The 23768-nt window shown below is 39.8% G+C and overlaps 1 protein-coding gene across 1 annotated transcript in view; it reads left to right on the top strand.

Annotated features, from left to right (window-relative positions):
- UST (uronyl 2-sulfotransferase) overlaps positions 1-23768 on the top strand; it is a 155696-nt gene that overhangs the window by 114384 nt on the left and 17544 nt on the right. The window contains exons 6-7 of the mRNA XM_066546818.1: positions 6965-7062; positions 9173-9330. Coding sequence (XP_066402915.1) covers positions 6965-7062; positions 9173-9330 — 256 coding nt within the window. The remainder of the gene's footprint in view (positions 1-6964; positions 7063-9172; positions 9331-23768) is intronic.

The raw sequence follows: 23768 nt of genomic DNA, 5'->3' as shown, positions 1-23768 counted from the left end.
AGGTCACTCTAGACTGGGCTCAGTCTGGTTTTCCACATATTTTTATTTAATTTCCTTTTATGAAAACTTGAAATTTAGGTTGCTGCTGACACACCTGCACATCTTCACCCTTCAGCCTGAAGGAGCATGCACTGTTCCTGGGCTGTGAAGCAGGGTCTCCTGGTTTCACAGAAGTTGTGGTATCTCACGGGGGCAGGGCATAGAAAAAGGATTTTTTTTGTTTTGATTTTGAGAGAAGGGATATTTTTGTGCTTTTCCATAGATGAACAGATGGAAATGGAATGGAAATTATTTGCAAGGCATGTAGGTATTTGAGTTATTATTTCTTATGTTAAGTTGTCAGGGCTACCAATAATTCTAATGCATCCTGGGCAGAATGTGGTGCTTCTGTAATTTTTGGTTGAGATACTCAAAATCAAAAAATAGCTGTGTAGGCCTCAAATACAAATAATGATAAAATTATAACGGAAGTATGTAATCAGTTACATAATTCCCCTACTTACATAATTCAACCAATAAGAGCAGGCCGTTGGAGACTCAGGCTTCCATTGGCTGGCTGACCAGGCGGTAACTGGCTCAGCCAATGAGGATTAACCTCATGGTCTCCTAAGATATATAAGGGAGCAAGATCAGAATAAAGTGGACTGGTGCTGCATGAACTCAGTGTGTCCTGTCACTGGTCTGTCTCCAAAACTGGGACTTAGGTTTGGGTGAATGGACATCACCAGACTATTGCAATGATAGGAAATGATTTAAAATTACTGGATTTTGAGATTGCTCTGATACTGTTAAATGATTTAATGTGTAAACAGCCTTGGCCACTTTGCTTTGTGGGGTTTTGCCACACATTCCCCCTTTCTGTTTTTTTAACATACGTTTTAAAGTGCCATGTGCCCTTTCTACAATCGCCTGTCCAGTTGCTTGTCAGGGAATACCAGTTTGGTGCACCACACTCTAGAGCTGTAAAAATTGTTTCATTTTTTGTGATGTGTTTGCAGGTCCATTGTCTGTTTTTATGTTACCTGGCATTGTAATGATACATTCCATGCTGGGCCTCTGTTCACCTACAATCTGGGCCCAAAATACCTGGGGTTTTCCTGTTGATCTGAAGCCCTGGTCTCCTTGCACCTTGGGGTCTGTATGTGGGACGCAAGACTTAAATGGGATAAGCTGAGCAATTCTGGTTTTCTCAGGGACAGTCACAGGTGGAGTGGGGGTAGAAACCATAGGATATATTTGTCCAGTAAAGTTTGAGCCAATAACAACCAGGATACACAAAGATACCTTTCATTGTAGCACTAGACCTTCCAATCAATAGTGCACTTAATCCTTTCCCGATAGGTCCTTGAGCTTCAAGAGGAATCTTATGTACCTTTGGGTTGCATATGGTTACTGTGTCAGATGTGAATACATCCATTCCAGCTGCTCCTTGAGTCCTTCCTATGTGCTCGTCACATAGGCCACAGGAAGGTGAGGAGATGTTTTTGTCTTCACGCATCCCCTCCTCACACTGAGTCTTTGGTTTCCCTGGTCCTTGAGAGGATTTGTCCCTGTTAAGATGGGTTTACAGGAGCAATTTGTTTTCAGATGGCCTTGCTGTTTATATTTACAATACTGAGGTGACACTCTTACAGCAGCCGCTATTGCGTTGCCTAGTAAGGTCATATTGTGGGAACGAGAACCTGCTTTAGCACAGGCATTTATTAGTTCATTTAGTGATGGATTTTCATTGGGTAATAGTTCTATGATTTTTCTGCAGTCTTTGGCGTTATCTTTTGTTAATTGCAAAATTTGGTGATTTCGGATCTCTACATTAACAATTTATTTCTGCACTGCATCTTGCAATCTCTCAATAAACTGCAGATATGGTTCATTAACTCCCTACTTAATCTTTGAATATGTTTGAGTCAGATTTGCCATATTTGCTACCTTAAATAAAGCTTGTGTACCTAGTTCTTTGACCTGTGCTAGCACCAGTGGGTGCAGCCTAGCCTGGAGTTGTGGATCACTCACTGGTGGCAGCCCCAGGAGTTGAGAGGCCGTGATAACGTGGATCTTCATTTGGAAAATCTAGATTTTTTAATTGCTGTTTTTCCACACTGCTTTTCCATGCAGATTCAAACACCAAATATTGGACTGTTGAAAACATTAATTTAACAAGCTGCTTTATATCAAATGGAGTTACCCCCTCTGTTGTTAAGAAATGTATCATATTATCAACAGCAGGCGAACCTAAGCCTGTTGGGTAACAAGCTGGCACAGCATCTGCTCACCCCGCTGCCTCCTTCAGTGCCCTGCTTTCGGTCCCTCTGCTGTTCTCACCACCTGCTCACTCTGCAACATTTTTATCATGTTCATTATGAGTCTCCATGGTTTAATAACATAAATGGCAGAGTCATCTCCTGTGGAGGCAGCTGTACAGACATGTTGTCCAGCCTGCTCCCAAGTTTTTAAATCTAGTGCAGCCCCTTCTGATACATCCACTCTGTGGCTCTCACACCACGTTATGAGGGCAAATAAGGCCCATTGCTCATATTTTTCAAATCTTTTCTTTAAAGTGGGTGTCTATACGTTCAGGAGGGGGTCCTCTGGTGTTGAAGCCCATGCTCCCATGCTGGTGGTGTCTTCCAGTTACAAAAAGAAAAATTAAAAGAAAAAGTAAAGGGGGGTCCGGACCAATCACGGCTCTATATGCCGTTCCTCACAGCTCAAAGGCTGCAGGCAACTCCTCCTGATTGTCCCGTCTGTCTCCCCACTCTATTGGCGGCAGCTGTTGTGATCATGGCTTGGTCCACCACTTGTCACAGTTTTGGAGACAGACCAGTGACAGGACACACTGAGTTCATGCAGCAGCAGTTCACATTATTCAGATCTTGCCCCCTTATATATCTTAGGAGCCCATGAGGTTAATCCTGAGTTACTGCCAGTAACTGTTAGTTACTGCCAGTAACTAACCAGCCAGTTACTGCCTGGTCAGCCAGCCAATAGAAGCCTGAGTCTCCAACAGCCTGGGCCTGCTCTTCCTGGTTGAATTATGTAAGTAAGGGAATTATGTAACTGATTACATATTTCCGTTATAATTTTATAATTATTTATACTTTGAGACCTACAGGCCATGTGTAGGCTACTACACCTTGAAACCCAATATGATATTTTTTGTGTGTGTGTGTTTCTTCTACTGGATAAAAGCCAAGTTATTTCTGTCAGTACTCGTAGGATTTTGTATTTGGAGGAAAAAAGTTCTCAAATCTTGTGTCACATCCTTTTGTATATGATACAGTATTTGTCATAAGACATTGACTTGAGTAAATTGCTTATTGTTCTGCAAAAGAACACCTTAAAGCTTGCTCTTTTTGTGATGGAATTAAAATTCCCAAAGCAATTTTATAGCCCTTCACTCTCTACAACTACCTGAAAGGAGTTTTAGTGAGGAGGAAATGAAAGGATGGTTGGAAATGTCCTTAAATTGCATCAGGGAGACTCGGATTAGATATTAGAAAAAAAAAACTTTACTGAAAGAGGTGTTAGACAATGGAATAACTTGCCCAGGGAAATTATAGAGTCATCATCTTCAGAAGTGTTCAAGAAGCATCTGGGTGTGACATTTGGGGATATGGCTTAGGATAGATTATGGTGGTGCTGGGTTAACAGTTGAACTAGATGACCTTGAAGGTTTCTTCCAAACCTGAAGATTCAATGATTCTGTGAAATATTTTTCATCAGGTGCTGACTTCCGCTTACAGCATGTATGAGCTCACTCTGGCAAATGAAATACTTTATTACTAATCTCAAAAAAAACCCATATTAATAATGCAGTTTTGATATATTTCTGATCAGTTGTCTGACTCATTGACAGATTAAAGGATTAAGGCATGTTGTGATTTTCATTTCAAAGACAATTTTACAGAAGAAGGAAGCAGAAATTACTGGTTTAATTTTTCAGATGGAATTGTTACATGAATAGAAAAATAGAGTATTATTTAAAAGAAAGATAGTTTCTGTTGTTACTTGGAGCTGCAGGGCTGATTCCCAGGCCTTTGAAGAAGACACAAGCCCCGTGGGATGTGAGTGATATGAATTGTAGCCAGGAGCTGAGGAATGAGGTAAAATACTGCTTTCTTTATTTTGAAAGGTTGTGATCAAAGTAGCTCTGTGTGTTTCCTTCTGTATCTTTCCTGACTGTGTTAAAATAATTTTTTTACAAGGCTACTCCAGTCATTTAAATGAGCATGGCTCTCATCTCTCACCTTGCAAATTTTTGTCTCATGTAGAAACATTTCTGCCCTGAAAGATCTGTGTTCTGCTGAGAAAGCATGTTCTTACTTGGAGATGTGGCTTAATTAATGTTGCCTAGGATAGCAGAGCGACACTGCCTAGGATAATGTCATTTCACCTTGGCTTTCCATGCTGCGAAAAAACCCCAGAAATTCCTGTGTGCCACTGGCACCAAAAAGCATCTCCTGTAGGTGTGTTTAAGTTTTGTAATGACTAACTCACCTCAGGCTGACCTTTTTTTTCACACACTTTTTGGTTGAAAACTGATTTCACATGTCAGGGAGTGAGCAGGGGACACGATGGACACTCCATCAGCTGGAATACAGATCATAGCAGTGGTGGAAAACAAAGCCTGGAAGGGGCAGTGCTTCTGCTGTGGAGAAAGCTTGGTGCTTCTGATGTCAGGAGGGTGATGTGCATGTCCTTGTGTGGCAAAATATTGTAGGTTTGTATGAAAGCTCACCTGGCCTTTATCTTAAACCTTGAATTATCAACAGGGAATGGGGGAGATGAGATTAGATTAGAGCCTGGTTGTTTCAGTAGTCCTATATCATTTTACCCTAAAAAGGACACTAAAAATCTCTTTTTCAGTTAGTGTCGGCTGTCTGTTGCTAAAGCTGCAGGATTTTCCACATGAATTTCCATTTACAATCCTTTATTGTATAGATGTTTCTCTGGCCGTGTGAATCAAATACTGTTTTCACAATTGCAAGAAGGTCCCAGTTACACTTTTGTGTTGGGTATTGATACTCATCTCAGAGAATATTCCTTGACTCATCATATTCATTATTCTTGTAAAGAAATTGTAAGTTTCTTTGTTGGGAGCTAATGTCCTTTTGCCTTTGTGTGAGCGTGAGAAAAGAGAAAATGTTCTTAGCTGGGTGTTGGTAGAGATTTTTAAGTCTTATGTAGGTGTTCTACCCACTTTCCATCTAATCCATCTACCAAGTGCAAGCCAACTTGGACATAATTTAAAGTATTGTCAGGGCAATATTTCAGGGTTTTTTTAAATCCAAGAGATTTATTAATTTTTTGCAGGTCTTTAGTTTCTTATGAAAGCCAAAAATACATGTCACTGAAAACATCTCTGGTGTTGTCTATAGTAAAAGCACAATAAGCCTTTAAAGAGGTGCAATTTGTAATTCATGTTAAAAAACCCTATTGGGATGACAGGAGAGACATTGCCTGTGCAATCTGTACATCCACAATAAGATTTCTTAGTAATAGCATGGAGCATGGGAGGCTGGTTAGCTTCAGCTCAGAGCCTTTAATGTCAAAATTCAGGTCTTGACCATAAATCTTCTGGTATGTTTTTAAGGCATGCCCTGAATATACTGTGGGGAGCAGGGGAAATGGATTGTTTGTATCCCAGCTGGCAATTTCTATGTTGCTTTCTTTATTGGTTCCTCACCATGTAATTTACTTCCTAGCCCAGAGTTTTCTGGTGTGCTTATGAAGTTGGATTAACATGACTGTGAGACAGAGTAGGAATCAGAAATGTACTTTAAAAGCCTTACAGGCCAAAATGGGGATCCAGTGAAGTTAGGTGAGAGGACTGAAGTTCTGGGAAGAGCTTTTCTCTGATGAGGCCTCAGATGCAGATGCTGTGTCTGGAGACCTGTACCCTGCCCTTCTCTGAGGAGAACAGGGGATGCTCTCCGTGTTTTCCATGCTGCCAAACACATCTGTCTTGTGGAATGTTCTCTATCACATTTTATTTACTTGATAAATTATGGTTTTGTTTAGTTGTTGGCTTGATACTGATGTGTATATTGCCTATGGCATTGTGAAAGCCCTTATCTAAATAACAATGAATATTGATTCTGCACAGGTGAGATCCTTCCATCCTTGCTTTAGTTGTCTTACGCATTTTTTTTGCCCTGTGTGTCTCTGCAGAGGGTGTGTCTGCTTACAGAGTAAGGCTCTATTAGATTTAGATAATGGAATTCAATCCCGCATGTTTATTATTGTGCTGAAGTAAAGCTATAAATGGAATGCAGTTCCTCAGGGTTCAGTAGCTATGCCAAGTCTTTGAAAAATGATAAATAGCTTCTAATTAGATGAATGATATTTCATGAAAATGATAAATACTTTCTAATAACCCATTTTCTCAGTAGGCTTTGCACAGTTCAGTTCTGAAAATCTGAGAAGTTTACAGAATTGTAACCAAAAGTGATGTATGTTATAATATTGAGTGAGATGTACAAATTACATCTTACATTTGTTCATTCCAGTCATTGAATGCAGCAGAATTAAAAAAAAAAGGGGGGGGGGCAAAGTAATAAATGTTGTCTCAATTTTATTTATTCTGGCTACTTCAGGTTTTCTCCAGGGTGTATTTAGAAGAAAGAAGAGCCTGAAAATAATCTTCTGAATATTTTAAATGTTATTTAGAATGGAAGTTGATTAATGTGTCCTACTTAAACTCATACAGTAATCTCAGTATAATAATTGTGGGGTTTGCAGCAAGGAAGAAAAATTGCTTTGTGCATTCTAGGACAAAATAACTTTTTGTTTCCCCTGCTGATATTTAGAAGTAGATAAATGGACCAATAGATGATTTTTAAGATACTTCTTATACCCTTGGCACAGTTCTTTGACCCTGAGGTGACTGTATAAAGTATGAGATAAAGAAAACAGTTGCTAATGGAGAAAGAAAAATACAGTATTTTTTTTTCCTCCCCCACAGGACATTAATGTATGTATCCTTGAAAACTACCCTGAATGTTCTAATCCCAGGTTATTTTACATCATACCATATTTCTGTGGACAGCATCCAAGATGCAGGTAAATATATGCAAGGTGTTTCAATTTGTTCAGCAATAGCTATTGCCAACATTTTGTCAGAAGTGGGTAATAAAGAGGTGACATTATTTGAAGTACAAGAGAAAAATGAAAGTACAAGGAATGCAGCACTGCATGTGGTAACTGCATGCATATATTTTGAAGTAAGGAGGCCATTGCAAATGTAGCAGTATCCTTTTTTCTTGATTTATAGCATGAATAATTCATCAAATATGAATGTATTTATGTGGAATTTTTTTCTGGGTTACTCATTTTATCTGCGTTGTAATTTTGTAATACGTCTTTCTGATTTGTTCAGATGCTTCTATCAGGTCTGCATGAGAAATACAGGTTTCTGTGTCCATGTGAGGAACTGTATTCATGCTTAAAACCATGTAGAATACAGCCCTCTACTGCTTTAATTGAGCTACCTCATTTTTAACGTCTGTCTAATAATGCTGAGTTACTAATACCATAGTAAATTTTTATGCAATAATATAGGAATCATTTTAAATACTTTCTTGGCTTTAAACACTTTAGTATTGTTAGTAACAAATGTTCCTTGTTAGGTGTGTTCAACTTCAAGGTATTCTGTTTCTGTATTATTCAAGCTTCTCCATAATGAAACAGTTGCACATTTTCCAGAATTTCTTTCAAAAGCAATACTTCTTGTAGCAGTAATAACAAGTTAAAATGTGTTACTTAGAAATTAAGACAGAAGAAGTATCTATGTTGTAAAATCTTGCCTTTTTTTTTTTTGCTTAACTGAAGTTATGTATAAGAAACAAAACAAGTTGACTTCATTCTCATTGCACATTTTTTAACATATTTTTGCCTTATTTGCAAAGGCTTATGGTTGCACATTTAACTTGCCTGCGCGAATAATCCCATTAACAGCAGTCACATGCCTGAATACCTTCACAAAATATCTCTGTGAGGTTCCCAAGCAGGATATTGAAGTACTGTTTTGTACCTTGTTGTAGATTTGGCTCCTGGTATGCCCTTGAACTTCCTTCAGCTACTTCTTAGTCCCCTAAGGAGCTACAAACAGAAAGCTCATAGTGTTTGTTAGGACACTTTGCTCTTCCAGAAAGCAGATCAGTGCCCAGAAGGTGGTAGAGCATGAAAAACCTGCTACAAGTCTGCTCTAGTAGGAGTGGAAAGTAGTAAGCTTTTCCACGTGACAAAGAAAGAGCTTCAGACAAATGTTAAATTCACTATTGCATAGGATCCACAATAACCTAATGAAGTCATGGAAGAGGTGTGATTTACAGCCACTCCCAGGCAGTGTGGGGAGCTGATTTCTTTAGCCTGGGACACTGGCATTATATCCTGTGTCAATATGAATGATGGCTGCTGCTCCCAGAACATAACTAATATGAATTATTATAAGGGATTTAGGATTTGTATGGTTGTCTAACTACATTGTGCTTTTGGGAAACAGAGAAGCATAAAGATGTAGTGAAGTCCTTCCAGCTTCTCCTGGTGGGAGAAAAGACAGAAGAACCCCAAACTGTTCTTCAAAACCTGTATCAGTCACAGCAAAAAAAAAATGCGAATCCTGTAGCAAAGCTGCAGGGCAACTGGTGGCAATGACAGGGGAAAGGGAAGCTCCTGGAGACTTTGGCAGAAGTTAAAATGAAGGACAAGGTGGAAAATGGTAGTGTCCTGTGTAGGATTCGCCAGTAACAGCAGGCAGTGGTTGGTCCCAGCAGTTCTCCTGATGTAGTTCAGGGACACCACCACTCCTCAGCACCTTCCAACACCAAGGGCAGTCATCCCTCTGATCAGATGGATTCCAAGTTGAAATACCAAAGTTCACAAGTTTGAGCTTATAAACAACTTGGCAGAAGTTCCCTTCAGAATGGAGTACTTTCACACAATGATTAGCCTCCTTTTGACATGATCCTGTTTTTACATGCCAATCCAATTATAGATGTTGCATGGAAAAGCTCAGTAAGCTACTTGGGTTTGGTGGGGGGTCTTTTTTTGTTCTAAGTATAGCACTGAATATTTTTTATTCACTTGTGTTCTTGGCTTGAATTTGAGAAATAAATGTATATTTAAACTTTTCTTTTTCCCTCCTCCGTCTTCCCCCATCAATTTCATACAGGGAGCCTGGTGAATGGGCCCTTGAAAGAGCAAAGCTGAACGTTAATGAAAATTTTCTGCTTGTGGGCATTCTGGAGGAGTTGGAGGATGTGCTGCTTTTATTAGAAAGATTCTTACCTCATTATTTCAAGGATGTGCTTAGCATCTACAAAAATCCAGGTAACTTTTTCCATTAAAAAGCTGTTCTTACAGAAATTTCAGCTAAATCTTCGTGGCTGCTGAAGGGTATGTGTTTCTTTCTTGTTCAGTCAATGAAGAAGTTCATCTCCCTCTTAGGGAGCAGATTTGATGATGGGGAAGGTAACATATTCTGCTTTTATCTTTAATGTTACTGTGTGGTTTTCTTTCCTTGCCTGCACTTGATGCTCAGTGATCTTTCCACCTGCCAGAAAGCTTCCCATTTTCCTCTGAAGTGCCTTCTTCTTTTAATTGTGTCATACTCAGTTGTCAAATAATACTGTCAAAATATTGTCAAAATGGTGTCAGGAATATGTACTTAAATAAACCTTCAAGGAATGGTTTGGGGAGCTGGACACTTTGGAGATTCTCCAGGACCAGGTTATCTATTTTCTCTCAGCCTTGATAGGGGTTGAAATGAAATGAACCTTCAGCTGAGCTGAGTTTAGGCAGAATACAAATAAGAATGTGCATTTACAGCACTTCCAATACAAAGCATGCTGAGGAAAAAGATTTAGGAGTCTGGAGTTGAGAAAATGGAGAGCACTCAGCCTACTCCTTAATTTGCACCCCATGGTCAGTCTGAAAGGATTCTCTGCATCAGTCCATCCCTCCAACACTGATTTATTGCTGACTTCTTTAAAAGGCACTCTTGTGTCCTATGCTAAAAATAGATATGATGCTTCTGGAGGGCTGTGCATGTCATTCCAGCAGAATTGATTTCTTGCTTATATTTGACTGGCCCATCCACACTGTGTGCACCAAGCAGGGGGTAAAACTTCCCTTCTTCCTTTGTGACTTGGTTGCATTTTTGTCAGTGTGAAGTGCCTACAGCCATTAATATGTTTTGTACAAAGTACACTGTTTTGTACCAATCTGTATATTTAAAGTACATGGAACAAAGATTAAATTTAGTTTGTAATGCATGCAACTAATGGCTGGCTTCTGACTGAGAACAGCTATTGCAGCAGTCAGTCAAGTCACTGTGGAGAAATTATGGGTTTGTGTCCATAACCACGATTTATGCATTACTGTCCATCACCCTTCTTCTAGGACTCATCATTGAAAATTCTGTATTTAGCTGTGTTACAGGTACTAGGGAAAGTGTGGCATTCCTTTTCTGAACATGCTTGCAGTGGGTCATTGTCTGCTTGCAAGCAGGCAGTCAGGCAGCTCTTTGGAAAGTGGGCGTGTAACTTTATGGTGCCACATCCAGCCATAGAGTAGTTTTGCTTAATAACAGACATAAAGAGAGTATTGTACTGACATAAGAGCAATGCCCAGTTTGGGATCAGGTATTTCGCTTGGTTTTATAAATTAAAAAATAAAAATAATGATGTTTTTAGTATGTGGAAGTGATCCTAAAGGTTTGCAAAATTTGGTTTCGAAGGTCTCCTCATGGGGATGTTAGACAAAAGGAAGGCAGGGGGATCAATAGAAGGATATGCTCTCTCTGCCATAAGACTTTTCTTTGAGTTTATGACTTCTTCAGCTGTTCTGTGCACCATATATTTTCATTTCTTTTACAATGGGGGAAGCTAATAAGCAGCACACAGGGTTTTGTTTTTCATCAGGGTGCCCTAGAAATTGTCAGGTGGGAAATAAGCAATCTGCCAGAATCATTAACTGCTGGGTAATCTTTGTCCTCTTTTCGTGTTTTCCAGTAGCAGGAGGAAATTTGATCACCTATTACAGGACAATGATTTCCTCTGGGATTTCATGTGAAAAATGGGTCATGAATCTAAAGATTCACCACTTTCTGTCAGTATTCCCTAGGTGGATTAAACCTTTATTTTATCTTTCCCATTCACTTATTGACTGGGCATATTAGTAAGAAAGCAGTTTCCTCTCTCCTCCTTTTTTCATTCATGCATATGTTTGAGGGTTTTTTCCTATCATAATTATTTTCTGGTTATTTCTGAGTTTGTGCTAATACTTACAAAAAAAAAAAAACCCTTAAAAGAATCAGCCAGAAAAATAAAAAATATTCAAGCGGTGTGTAAGAAATCCTACATTGTTATCCTCGGGGTATCTTAGACCTGATCTGCAACACCCTCTGCTGTTGCAACATGAAGTGCTGGGAAGAAGACATGTTGTACTGCCAGCTGTCTGGTGGTCCTACAAAGCAGCAGATAAATTGGGCCAAAACTGACCTTTTGTTGCAAATAACACTTGCAGATTAAATCTATATAGTTTACAGTATTGTCTGCTGTCCTGCTGCTCCTCTTGAGATTTTCTTATGGCAGTCTTTCTTTCCTCTTTCTGCATAAAGAAGGAAAGTTTTTCTAGAACTTATCTTTTGTCAGCTGAACATAACAAGATGAGGAAAACACAGAGAAGGATGTGTACAGAAAGGTAATTCACTTCCAGGTCTGTGAATATCTGCACCAGAGTCCACTGCAACAAGCAGTTCTGGATTGGAGACAATTCAGAAACAGGATTTGTAGAGCTACCTTGAAGCAAAAAGTAGCTGAAGAAAGACATTTTCAATCCAGTGTTGCTTTAGTGGATTACATAGATTAGAAATCACAGTGGGAAACAGGTGATTGCTGTCCCACCAACATCATAATCTAAACTATATTAAAAGTACCTTCCTGCTATGGGAAGCAAAATGCCTGATGTTATCAAATGCATAAAATCACAAGTGCATATAAGATACATCTGCAGGAGTTGTGAGTTAAACCCCTTCTTCCTGAAGTTGGGACTCCCCTTGCTCATTACAGGTGGTTTGGTTTGTCACCAGATCACTGTAGATCCCATCTAAGCAAACTTCTTAGTATTGGAAACCTTCAGTATGGGTTGATAATACAGAAATCAGGAAATCTAGAAACTTTTTCTCATCTCTATTCCTTTCAACTGTGTAGGCCATATTCAAAGTTTTCAGTTTCTTTTGTGCCTGTAGTAAAATTTCTTATCTGAAGCACTGTGATAACATTTGTCAAGAAACTCCTGCTCAGCGTTCTCTTAGAAGAAAACAAAGCCTGTAGTTGTTTTACCTTCAGAAATATTTTTCTGCTGTTGTTCTGAAGCAGATGATTTAAACTGTGGCTCTATGATAAGATAGTGTGACATTTTCATCAGAGAGTTACTGTCTGTATACCTGATAACACAGGTAACTGCTTAAAGCAGTATGAATTGAGCTTTTCTTTTTGATGCTAATGATTTTTCTGATATAAGCTGGCAGAAGGAAATGTGAAGAAAGGTAAAATGTTAAAAAAAATTGGCAGTTTAGCATGGCAGAAAATTTTAATGTCAGAGGACACAAGAAAGATAACTTTCTTCATTGCATTAACAAAGACATTGCATTCAGCTATTCCATATGCCAAATATTTTGACTTGTGTGTTTTATAACCACGTGTAACAAAATGTGAAAGCTCTTTGTGGTGCTAAGTTTTCATTGGAACCAATCTGGTTTTATCTTGTACGGTACTTTAAAGCTATGGGCTTCCTGTTTTTCTGTGTTTCCACTCTATCCTTAATGTTAATGTCATCTTAATGTTAATACCAAGTCAAGAATTGCAAAAGGACTCTCTTTTTTGATGCCTGTCTTGTCCAAAATTACAAACTTGTCCTGGCAGCCAAAACTAGCTTTGACAAGAGATTAAAAGGGCAGGAATGGGGGCAGCAGATTGTGGAATCAATAAATAGATGAATAGAGGGGTAGAATAAATTTTAAAAATATATTTTTGTTTAGTAGCTTTCTTTGCTAACACAGTAAAATTTGCTCAAAATTTTGTCTTTTTTTTCACCAGCATTGAAGCAGATAGGATCCAATTGCAGAGCGTTAGAATATGTTTATTGCAAAACTTGAAAGTATCCTTTAACTCTTTGAAAGGCCTGAAGTAGTTATAACAAAACTTGACATGTAAAATCTTTCTTCATTCTCAGGGGCTAAAGGGAAAAAAGATTGGTCAGTCCTGTTCATTTCTGCTGGCTGTAGCTCACTTCTGTAATCTGGCTGGGAGCCAGAACCCTGAGAATATTTACTCAGTTTCTTTTGAAATGGGCACATGTGGGTTTCATATCTTTGCTGCTTTTAAGAGACAAAAAAATACCTACTATATTCAGCAAAACAGAGTTTTCTTCTGTCTTGTCAGTTTCTGTGGCATGGGGTAAAAGTGAACAGCATCCAGTGTAAAACAATAGGCAATAAAATGGTTTTTTATCACCTCAGAAATGAGCCATATCCTCACACCTCAGGAGTTCATAAATTTTCTTTGGCACCAGAAGCCCTATAAAAACACTTCTTTCCAATACCAGGAAAAAACCCCTTTGTTTCCTGAAAGGTGCATTTAGTGTGGAGAATGTATAGGTCTTACTCTACAGTAAGAAGACTGACTTGGGCTTTTCAGACACTGAATTTTATTGAGTGCAATGAAATAACTCACACTGTCAGCTGAAAAAAAATATATTGTTTAGGTAAACTGTAAATTATTTTTTTTTTAATGCAATGAAAATGTGATTCCCATAAGAATTGCATTTACAGGGAATGTCTTAAACTGTAGTAGTAATATTATCCCAGGTAATATAAACCCTCTTGTTTTTTAAATCCTCTATGTCCATGAATGTTAATGACAGAGTCTTGACTTTTCTATTCATAAGTGTCCCCTTCTCTTTAAACTCATTAAGGAGAGAGATGCTGCCATTTGTCTTTATTGCAGAGCTGAGGTCCTGAGAAGCAGAGCATTTTTGATGGAGTTAAGAGAAGGGTGAAATCAAGCTCAGCAGTCTTTGTGCTGTGCTGAAGATCACTCCTGTGCCAGGCCAGCCCTGAATGTGGACGTGCCTTCTGATGGTTCAGATGCTATGCATTTGGAAAAGTTCAGGAGCAAGGGGTTTTTCCCTCTGAGAAATTGTAGTGAATGTGTTTACAGGCACCACCTCCAAGAGCAAAACCTTTGAGCAAGAAGCGATCACAGGACTCTAGTGGAAGGAGGCAGTGATTTTTGTGCGGTGTCTATAAATAGTGATCATCTTTTATTCTGCCTTTGTTTAGCACAAAATGAAAGGAAAGAAGATACTAGGACAAATTATATGAGGCTTCTTAGTCTGCTGGCTTCTTGTGAGCTGTCTTTTCTGGAGAGGGTTGTGACTGGTAAATGGGAAAGGAATACACTAGCTCACTCCTGTGCTGAAGTGCCCAACCCTTCTCTCTCCTACAAGCACCAGCACTCTTGTTGAGAGAATAAAATCAGCATGGATTAGTTTTAATGTAAATACTGAGGGGGTTTTGTGGTGGGGTTTTTTTGTTCAGTTGGATTTTGGGGTAGGGTATTTGTGGGGATTTTTTGGTATCACTTTTAAAATTTCAAGCACGTTCAAATGTTTAAAATCTTTGGAGATTCCAAACATGCTTTCTTTTCTTTTGCCTTGCCCTCAAGAACTAGAGCTTTGTATTTTCCCTATGTAATACTTGGAACAGGAATCACTGACTATGAAAATTTTCTACAGAAGAAGCAGATTCTAAATTTCACGTGGAGGTAAAACATGAGTTTGGAGTTGGGAGGTAACTCCCTGTGTAACACTCCGGTGTCTGATGAGAGTGTGAGCAGCGCCGCTGTGCCCAGCAGATGGAGCGATCCGCCCATGTGTACGCTGCTCCCAGCGCCAGCGGCACGCGTGGATTCACATTCCGCCAGGGGGGCCTTTTCTTATCACCCAACATCCTGTTCTGAAAATAGAAAGCGTGAGCAGACCATTCTTCTCTTGCCCCTTTGAAGTCTCAACTTTCAGTATTGCATGGAGGAATGCTGTAAAACAACGTGAATGCTAAAACATGCAGTTTAAGATCAAGGAAAAGTGTTTAATTGTACTTTTGTTACTTGTAAAGCAAATTCCCTGTTCTCTGTGTGCAAGATGGGTAGGGAAAGAGGAAGAGTAACAGTGCATATCCCTGAGGACGTTTCTTTTTTATTAGGTCGATAGCATCTAGGACATTCTGTACAACTCATCTGTTCCTTGGTTTGTTTTATAAAACTGAAGGTACTATCAAAAGCTGTAGATACATTATCTAGCTCTTCGGCCATGAAGATACAAGGTTTGGAGAGCAGGGAAAAACCAGACTGCCTGATCCAGGATGCCTTGAATTTAGTGGATACACTAATTGAGTGGTAAGGATAGTCAGTGAAAGTATCTTTTCTTTTTCAGTCCCATAAAAGAAAAATACGTTGTTTTGTCTTCCAGAGGTTTGAAATCCTTTTGTGAATAAGCTAAGCAGTTTTAAGAATAGGAGCTCTTGAAAGGATTTGAGCACTTCTGGGCTTTCTCATGACTGTGTTTTTCAAAAGGGCCACTAGGTCTTTGGAAGATTTGTCTCAGAAGCAAAATTTCTCTGTGGTGAGTTCTGAAGCAAAGCTTTACAGCTTATAACAGCTGTGGTTCTTGTTTTGCTGAGGAAGGTGAAGCCACTCCAGACAATATAAGTGTGGCATGAAAACTGTAACTGTGGCACCAAAAGATTTATCCAAGATAGTATCAGTCTCATTGCTAAAACGGGACCAGGAGTAAAGGTGGGGCAAGCGAGTTTGGTTTGGCCTTCCAACCCCTATGGAGCTTGTGTACATCCAGGCTCAGGTCCTAACTATTTACTCTTCCTTGCTAATGTGTACTTGTTAGATTGAGTTAGCTCATATGTGCAGAGTTACACAGCAGAGAGGTTGCCTGTAAATACATCTTGTGGCCCCAAATGAATGGCATTTTGAGGTGAAAAGTGAGGCAGCTGACAGCCTGACACAACATTGGCGCTTGGTCCAGGTGAATCTGCTCCCTGAGCCTACAGTGTAGGGAAGTGGGATTTTAGTGTCCATTTGCCAAACACATCACTATGGCTCTGCTTTCTCCTGGAGTCAAGAGCAGTGCTTGACTTGGTGAGTACAGCAACACCAGCAGCCATCCATTTAGATCAGGTGAGAAATTTACATATTTCCCATTGGCAGGCCAGGATAGTGGGCATGATTCATGAACTGGAGAAATGAGGAATGAGGCTACTGTTGATCCATAGTTCCCTTTCCCAGCTCTTCTAGGCATTCTAGGATGTTGGCTGCCTTCCAGATCTCACCACTGATTATGACAAAGAAGAATGTAGTTTCTCTTCTTGCTAATTACAGTACTGATTTTTAAATCCTTATTTTAGGCTTGGATTTTCATGGGCATTGAATTTCTAAAGGCTCTGCTCAGAATCAGTTGTATTGGAAGATGAAGTCCATGTTCTCTTAAATCATTGTGTGAAAAACCTGGATCTAATGTTCTTCTTCTAATACAGTTTCTGGACACATGAGCTCTGACAAACGGCAATGTATTGTCGAGATAGGCTGAGTGTGTTTTGTAGAATTACTTAATGTTCCCTTTCTGTGAGCTATAAGGCATGCCTGTACCCAGCTTGTGCTCTGCAATCTGCTATCTTTTTCCTATTCCTCTCCTCCACCTTTTTCATATTTCTCTTTCCCGTCAAATGGCAGGGTCTTTACCTGAAGCCAAAAAAATTTTACTTTTTTGCATGCTCATCTGAACCTCTTTATCATTAACAGTTTCCCCTCTCTAAAGTTTCTGTACATCTGTAGGATTATGAAGATTATGAGACCACCTATTGCATCATCTTTGTCTTTTAGTGCAATTCCAAGACTTCAGCCTACAGATTTTGCATTTCATCCCACCTATTCCCGTCACTTGCATTCAGTTTCCTTTCATCAGCTCTATCAGTGGGCTGTCTGGTTTTGGACTAAACCCTCAAAGATGTAATTTCATACTCTGTTGCAGTAAAAACAAAAATTATTTATATTCTAAATCCCGAGGGACCAGTCAAACAAGCCCTTACATCTCACACATCAAGAATCCATATGTTTTGGGGTTTTTTTGGATATGTCAGGAGATCATTTTGGTACTGATATCTTCCAAGCAACAGTCATGTTTATTTAATGAGCATACCAGTCACTAAAGATGTTATGGTTTATAAGTGTGCTCCTGCTGCTCATCTGAGGTTGATTCCCCAATGCATCTTTTGAATATTTCCTGTTCCTAGTGTCACAAAATGGAAAACCCATGGATAGCCAGCTTTGTTAAAGCTCCAGCACAGAAGGAAATCTGCATTTGGATACAGCATTAGTGATATCTCATAAATAATCCAGGGTTACTGATGACAATGTACCACAAACATTTTAATGACAGGCAATTAAAGCCTGCAATGACAGTTCATTCCTTCTTGAGTAACTTAGTAAATAAAATCATAATGCTATTTTAATCAGTAGCATTTCAGCTAAAGCTCCCTTACTGCTTCTGCTTTAAAAATAGCATTTAAACAAAAATTACAGTGGTAACAGATTATGCAGATTGTTTCTTTAACAACTTTGCCCTCTGCCCAGGCAACAGAAGGTATAGAGAAGGAGCCATTAAATCCCATGTAATAGGCCTGCTTCTGTTCCCAGGTGAACAGGTCTTCATTTCTCCTACATGGAAACAAGCAAGCTGCACAAGGTCACTGAGGCTGAAATATAAAAAACTTTTATTAATAAAGGACCAAAACTACTGAGAATTTAGCTCAATAATCAGTGTATCCCCACAGTATGTTTTCAGGGCCAGTGTTTGGAGAAACACCTCTTAATTGAAAACAAAGCATATTTGGCATTGAAGACACAGGAGCAATATAAAGCGGATCACAGAGCTGACTATTCACTTAGCTTTTAGGAGCATAATCTTATTTTCAGTCTTCAAATAAAGTTATTGTACTTTTTTTCTGAGACTAAATCACTGTATCAGTGGCAGAATGGGCTGTGGGTTAAATTGATTATTCTTACTCCCAAGGCATCTGCAAGAACAATGCAACTACCCTGAGCCAGTATCTTTGATGGCCCAGGAATTAAAGATAGGGTAGCTATAGAAAAGAAATTTAGTTGCTAAAACACTTTTACCAGTAATTTTTGTACAGCAGGGACAAGGAGCCATCCCTTAGGAATTACTTAGATTCTCACATAAACATTGCAATTTGATATCAGGTTTTTACAGTGATGCAAATCAGCTGCTATAGTAATTTAAATGTTGTAATAATTAAAATTTAGAAAAGATGAGAGAGCATAAATTCTACAAGTTAGTTGTGAAATTATAGCAAGGCGTGCAACTTGCAAAAGGCATTTTATAAAGCTAACATCAAAAGGGTTTTTTCCAGCCACATCAGGGCTAGGTGGCTGAGAAGAGAGTCAGGGAGAGAGAGGCAGTGGGCAGCTGGGAGAAGTGCAGGGAGAGAGTCTTAGGGAAGAGACATCTCCAAGGTACATCTGTAAAGGGACCACTTGCTCCCAGAGGACACAGTGTATTGTGCTCTAAAATCATCTTCAGGACATTGTTGCTACTATTAGAAAAGAAGGGAAAGAACTAGTAACACGAATTTCAGCAAAGTGCAAGGGTCATCTCTTGATGACAAAATTTTAAGAATTAAAATGAGGTAAGTATGTTAGCAGTGTAGCTCTCAGCTGGTGTGTCTCCTCACTTGAGCACAGCTTCACACCCTGCCTGTGCTCCTTCCTGTGAACCCCTTTGCTTTACCTGCCCTGAAGGCAGTTTATGGTGCTGGAGAGCTGACCTCTTGCTCTTCCAAAGTCTTTCTTGGAGTTATGTTCCCTACTCCCTTTCCTTGTTGGAATTTCCCAGCCTTTTTTATCTGTCCCTCTTGAAAACTTGTTCTCCTAGAACCTATAGCAAGAAAAGAGGCTTTCACTAAATATAGCTGTGAAGATTCTGGTTCTCTTCTTTTTCTCTGTTCTTGGAGTTGAATCACAAATTTTTAAATGTAGCATGAAAGAGCGTCCTCCCCTCCGTTTCTCTCTGGGCTCATCTTCCCAGTTTCCTTCCCTTCCAAACTGCATTCCCATTGTGTTCTTTTATTGCTATCTTCTCTCCAGTTTTCTTTGCCTATCTCCAACATTGTTACTGCACTTTATAAATCTTACCTTTTGAGTTGTACTATTTGCACTCTGTTTGAATATCTTTTCAGTTACTTGCAGGTGCCATCTATAATACAGATAAATGTTAGGGTGTGGCATTTTTTACTCCACAGCTGTCTTTACTCCTTCAAACCAGGACGGCAGTGTTAGGGATGCTGCTGTGAGAGCAAGTATTCATCAAGGATTTCTTTGAAACTGAAATTGCCAACTCTGTGGTGTGTCCCCTGATTCATTCAGCAGCTATTTTGGAAAAATAGGTAAGATCATTCTCAAGCTTTTAGAGGGCTGCAATTGTCACCTAGACACCAACGATGAAAAAATCAAATTGACATACTGGGAGGAATTATAATAGAGGATGTGATATATAGACAGTTGGGAAAAGTCAGCATGGCATTTGTAAAATCTTTAAGGACTCAGCAAGCACAGGGATATGAGATGGTACAGGTGTCATTTTCAGCAAGATCTGTGTCCAAAATGTCTTTTAGAAAATTGGGTGTCAGGACAGGAGAAAGAGTGGTCTCCTGCAGGATAAAGCTGGTGAAAGAGGTAGGCATTCATTGTTTCCTAGTGCCCCCTTACTTTAAAAAAACAGGGAAGTCTTCCAGGGACTGTGCTCCAGCCTGGGATAAATGTTCTCTTAAAAAGCTGTGTCTGAGGTAAGAGAGGTCAATGCTGACATGATGTTACCAGGGAGCAACAAAAACAGCACTGAAGTGGTTTACTAATCATAACAAAGCAAAGCATTAAAATTCAGCTCGTTGGAAGTGCAGTTGAAGTCTGTCCTCAGCACTCAGAGCTGCAGTCCAAGGATGCTCTGAGTCCTGTTCCATGTGGAGCTTGGTAGGAAAGGGCACAGATTGTCAGATGGGTGGGTATTTTTCTCTGCACAGGGAAGCAGTCACCTACAGAAGAAATTTTTATGTGAAGCTAGATCAAGTCATGACTCAATTTTTCCAGATGGCAGACAATGATGATGCAGGACAGAAGGGTTAAATCCTGGCTGAATCGCAAGAGCAGCTGAAAGAAAGGCATTCCCCTTGGAGGTGCTGCCCTAGCTGGAAAGCAGGGAGTTCACACAGCTGTAGTTCTGATTTGTCTTTAATGGTAGGTGATTCAGGAGCATCAGAACGTGCTTGCTCTTGTGCTGATTTATCCGTTCTCTTTCAAGTTTGCATTCTGGGTAGGCGAAAGGTGGCAAGGATGACAGTGAAGCCAAAGAAAGGTAATTTTCTGCAGACCCACCAGGCCTCATTTTCCAGCTAGACTCACCAGAGAAAGAAAGAAACTGTTGAGTTGGCCTCTGGTTTTCTAGCAGTGAGCAGCAGCTGTTTTGGTAGCGGTAGCAGCAGCTCATATAACAAATGTTTCATGATGAATGCAAACAAAAGCCAGCCCTGAAATTCCAGCTCCACTATGTACGCATAAAATATAAAACCAGTTCAAAATAACGTAACTAGTCAACTTAAGGGATTTTTTTTCTTCCCCTCTAAATAAATTCCATATGAGAATTAGTGTTTGGTCTGCTCAGTTCTCCAGGGCTCACCCAGAAATTTTTTATCATAAAGGCCAAGGGCAAAAAGTGAGCACAAAAAGAGAGCAAGAAGAAATATTTTTAGAAGAAGTGCACGTGCATGGAGGTTGTGTGGTTTGGGCGAAGGTTTTGAGAATGCCAGTCATGCTTACTGAATTGAAATTACTGCTGATGTTTGTGAGTTGGCTGAATTCACTTGCCTCCAAAATAGGTCTTGGAGGAATTCTTTATGCATCTCTGTGCAATTTGCTTTCTGAAGATGACTTGTGGTTTTAAAGGCATCTACATGTTAGAAGAGGGTTATGCCCTCTAGCATAAATTTCTTTCCAGATAGCTAGTGGGAGGATTTGTAGAGAATGCAAGTTGCTGGTCGGTGCATACCCAGGGGAAATGAGAATATTGAAGAGAGAGAAAACTATAATAATTGAAGACTCAGGAGAAATACAAAAGCTATCCAGGAGGCAGTGTCTTAAATTGTTATCTTCCTCCAACTGCCTAAGTTAAAACAGCAAGTAAATGCCAGCATTTACCCATCCCTCCCTGCTCTGCTGTTTGCTGGAGCAGCATCTGTTGTCAGCCCACGCAAGCCCTCCTGCTCTGTTCTCAGGCCCTGAAATACTCTCCTCACAGTTTGCTTTCCTTGTGGTTGTTTTTTTCTGGGCTGGCTTCCCTGTAATTGTGGAATTATTTAGCTCTCTCCATCCAGCATAGGAAAAAACCTAATTTCTTTTGTTCTGACAGATTAATGATAAAATAATATAGCTTATTGTTGTGCCTTTTTCAATACGATTCTATTTAATACCTTTTGTGTAATGCAAGTTTTGAATGAGGTTTGTCTTCTTCCATTTTGTTCCTTTCAACTGAATTTTGAAGGGCCTGGGAAGTTGTGTTTCTGTGTGATGTATTGTTGTTCTTGGGATACATGTGTACCTATAAGTCATTATGGGTATCACGTCTTTGGTGTAGCAGAGCATGCAAAGGTAGAACAAAGACTGTGTGCTTGTCTTGTCTCTGCTCCTTCTGCTTCTTGACTGCTTCAATTCATTTCCAAGCCATCACCTACATTATTTTATTTCTTGGTATTTGTGGAGTGGGAGAGGGAAAAACAGACTGATGAAGAGTACTGTTGGATCTAGCAAAGAAAAGGGAACAGAAGGGGTGGGCTCTTTCAGGTTTTCTTCTTTCTCACTAGAAGGAAGTGTAGCACAAGTTACTGGGAGAGCCAGTGGTTGTGTTGGGCCGGTGTGGAGGGAAGACAAGGGGTAGGGAGCACATGGATGTTGTCGTAGCAGGGTTTGGTGCATTCGGGGAGCCATGGATGTGCGCAGTCAACCAGAGCCCACAGTGCTTTGCAGAGCTGTGCTCCTGTGGCTTTTAGGATGTTACCAAGTTGGGAGGTCTTCTGCTTGGGCACGAACACATGCTTTTTCTGTTACATAAAATGAGAGTGTGGAATTAATGGGTGACTGATATATAATATACATCTTCCCAAAGCTAGTGGAAATTGGACATGACAGAAGTGACAGCATAGCCAAAGCAAATTTATTTAAAACATTGAATGAAAATATTCACCAAAAACTCCGTTTTATCCTAAATACCACTAAATATTTCACTGAAGTCTTATTTTTATCTTTTAAGTTTTCTTCCACTCTCTACTGTTCCATGAGTGCTCTGCCATTTTCACAGTAGCCATGACTCACCCTTGAAGGGTCTTCAGATAGCTGACAAACCTGCCATACTTCACTGGGTATTGATATTATTTAATGTCAGTACTTAAATTATGTATTGGGGGAACTGAACTCTCTGCATGACCAGTGAAGAGAGATAAATGGCTGTTTCTCTCTCTGGGTGCTGTTTGGTGCCCTGAATGGCTGTCTGGAGTTCACCAGCAGGAGTACTCCTGACTCATGCTGGTACACAGTAGGGTAGACAGGGATGCTGGCTAGGAGTTGACATGCAGTAGTGTTTGTAGGAGCAGGGATGAAGTATGAGTACAAAACCAAAGTTTATGTCGTCCTTCTTAGTGCTTTCCTTGCCTATCCAGTAGACAGAGCTGTGCATCATTGAGTGCTATTTGATTTAAGGTTTGGTTGAATTGTTTGGGGCTCATTTGTGGACTTCATTTTGGGTTTTTTAGCACCCCACTATATTTTTCTGCAGTGATTCCAGGAACAAAGTCTATAACCTTAGTTCCCCTGTGGGGTACAGAAACACAGCAGAAGCCCAGGACTCCCTTACCAAGAGCAAAGGAGGTGAATGAAGATCTATTCCAGTAAAGTCTCAAGAAACCCCTGCATGGTGACCAAAGCAACTGCTAGAGAGTGAATGAACTGCAGAAGATGGGAACCTGGGGAAAAATTTTGGACTGTAAAACTATGAAGGGGTCTTGAAGAGAGTGAAGCATGGCAGGACCAACTGGGGTGAGGGATGATGGTTGAACCAACCTGGTTAGGTTAGGTATTTGGCAGTGAGGTAATTTCACCAGTTGCTTCCTCCATATTCTCTCCAAGATTTTTTGATCAGCACATTTTTGAATTAGTTACATCTCTGGACACTCACTGCCCACAGCTGATGTTTTGGTGTTTGAGAAGTCCTCAATCTGTTTTTCTGCATTGAATACTTGTTCATAGAGACTAGTGTTTGTCTGGTTGCATCACAGAAGTATCACATGCTTTCCATGTTTTCCTTAGAGTTATTATGTTAGGATTTGTGGATATTTCAGGTGTGGGGTTTTTCTACTCTAGACTCTTACCCTATCTATTTCCATTCTTATTTAATTCAGCAAGTGGTAAACTCAGTGGTAAATTTTGAGTGTCTGTGATGGCAATGAAAAGCTATTAGAGTCAGGACATCAGCTGGGAATCCTGGATGCCAAATAGTGTTATGAAGAGTTCATATTCTTTCTGGAATTTCAGTACTTAGTCTAGCTCATGACTTTGTGTGCAAAGCCAATTCAT

Source organism: Molothrus aeneus, chromosome 3 (genome assembly GCF_037042795.1).
Source record: "Molothrus aeneus isolate 106 chromosome 3, BPBGC_Maene_1.0, whole genome shotgun sequence".
Classification (NCBI taxonomy): domain Eukaryota; kingdom Metazoa; phylum Chordata; class Aves; order Passeriformes; family Icteridae; genus Molothrus; species Molothrus aeneus.
The sequence above is the reverse complement of the archived record's forward strand: the minus strand, read 5'-3'. Positions and strand labels throughout refer to the sequence as shown.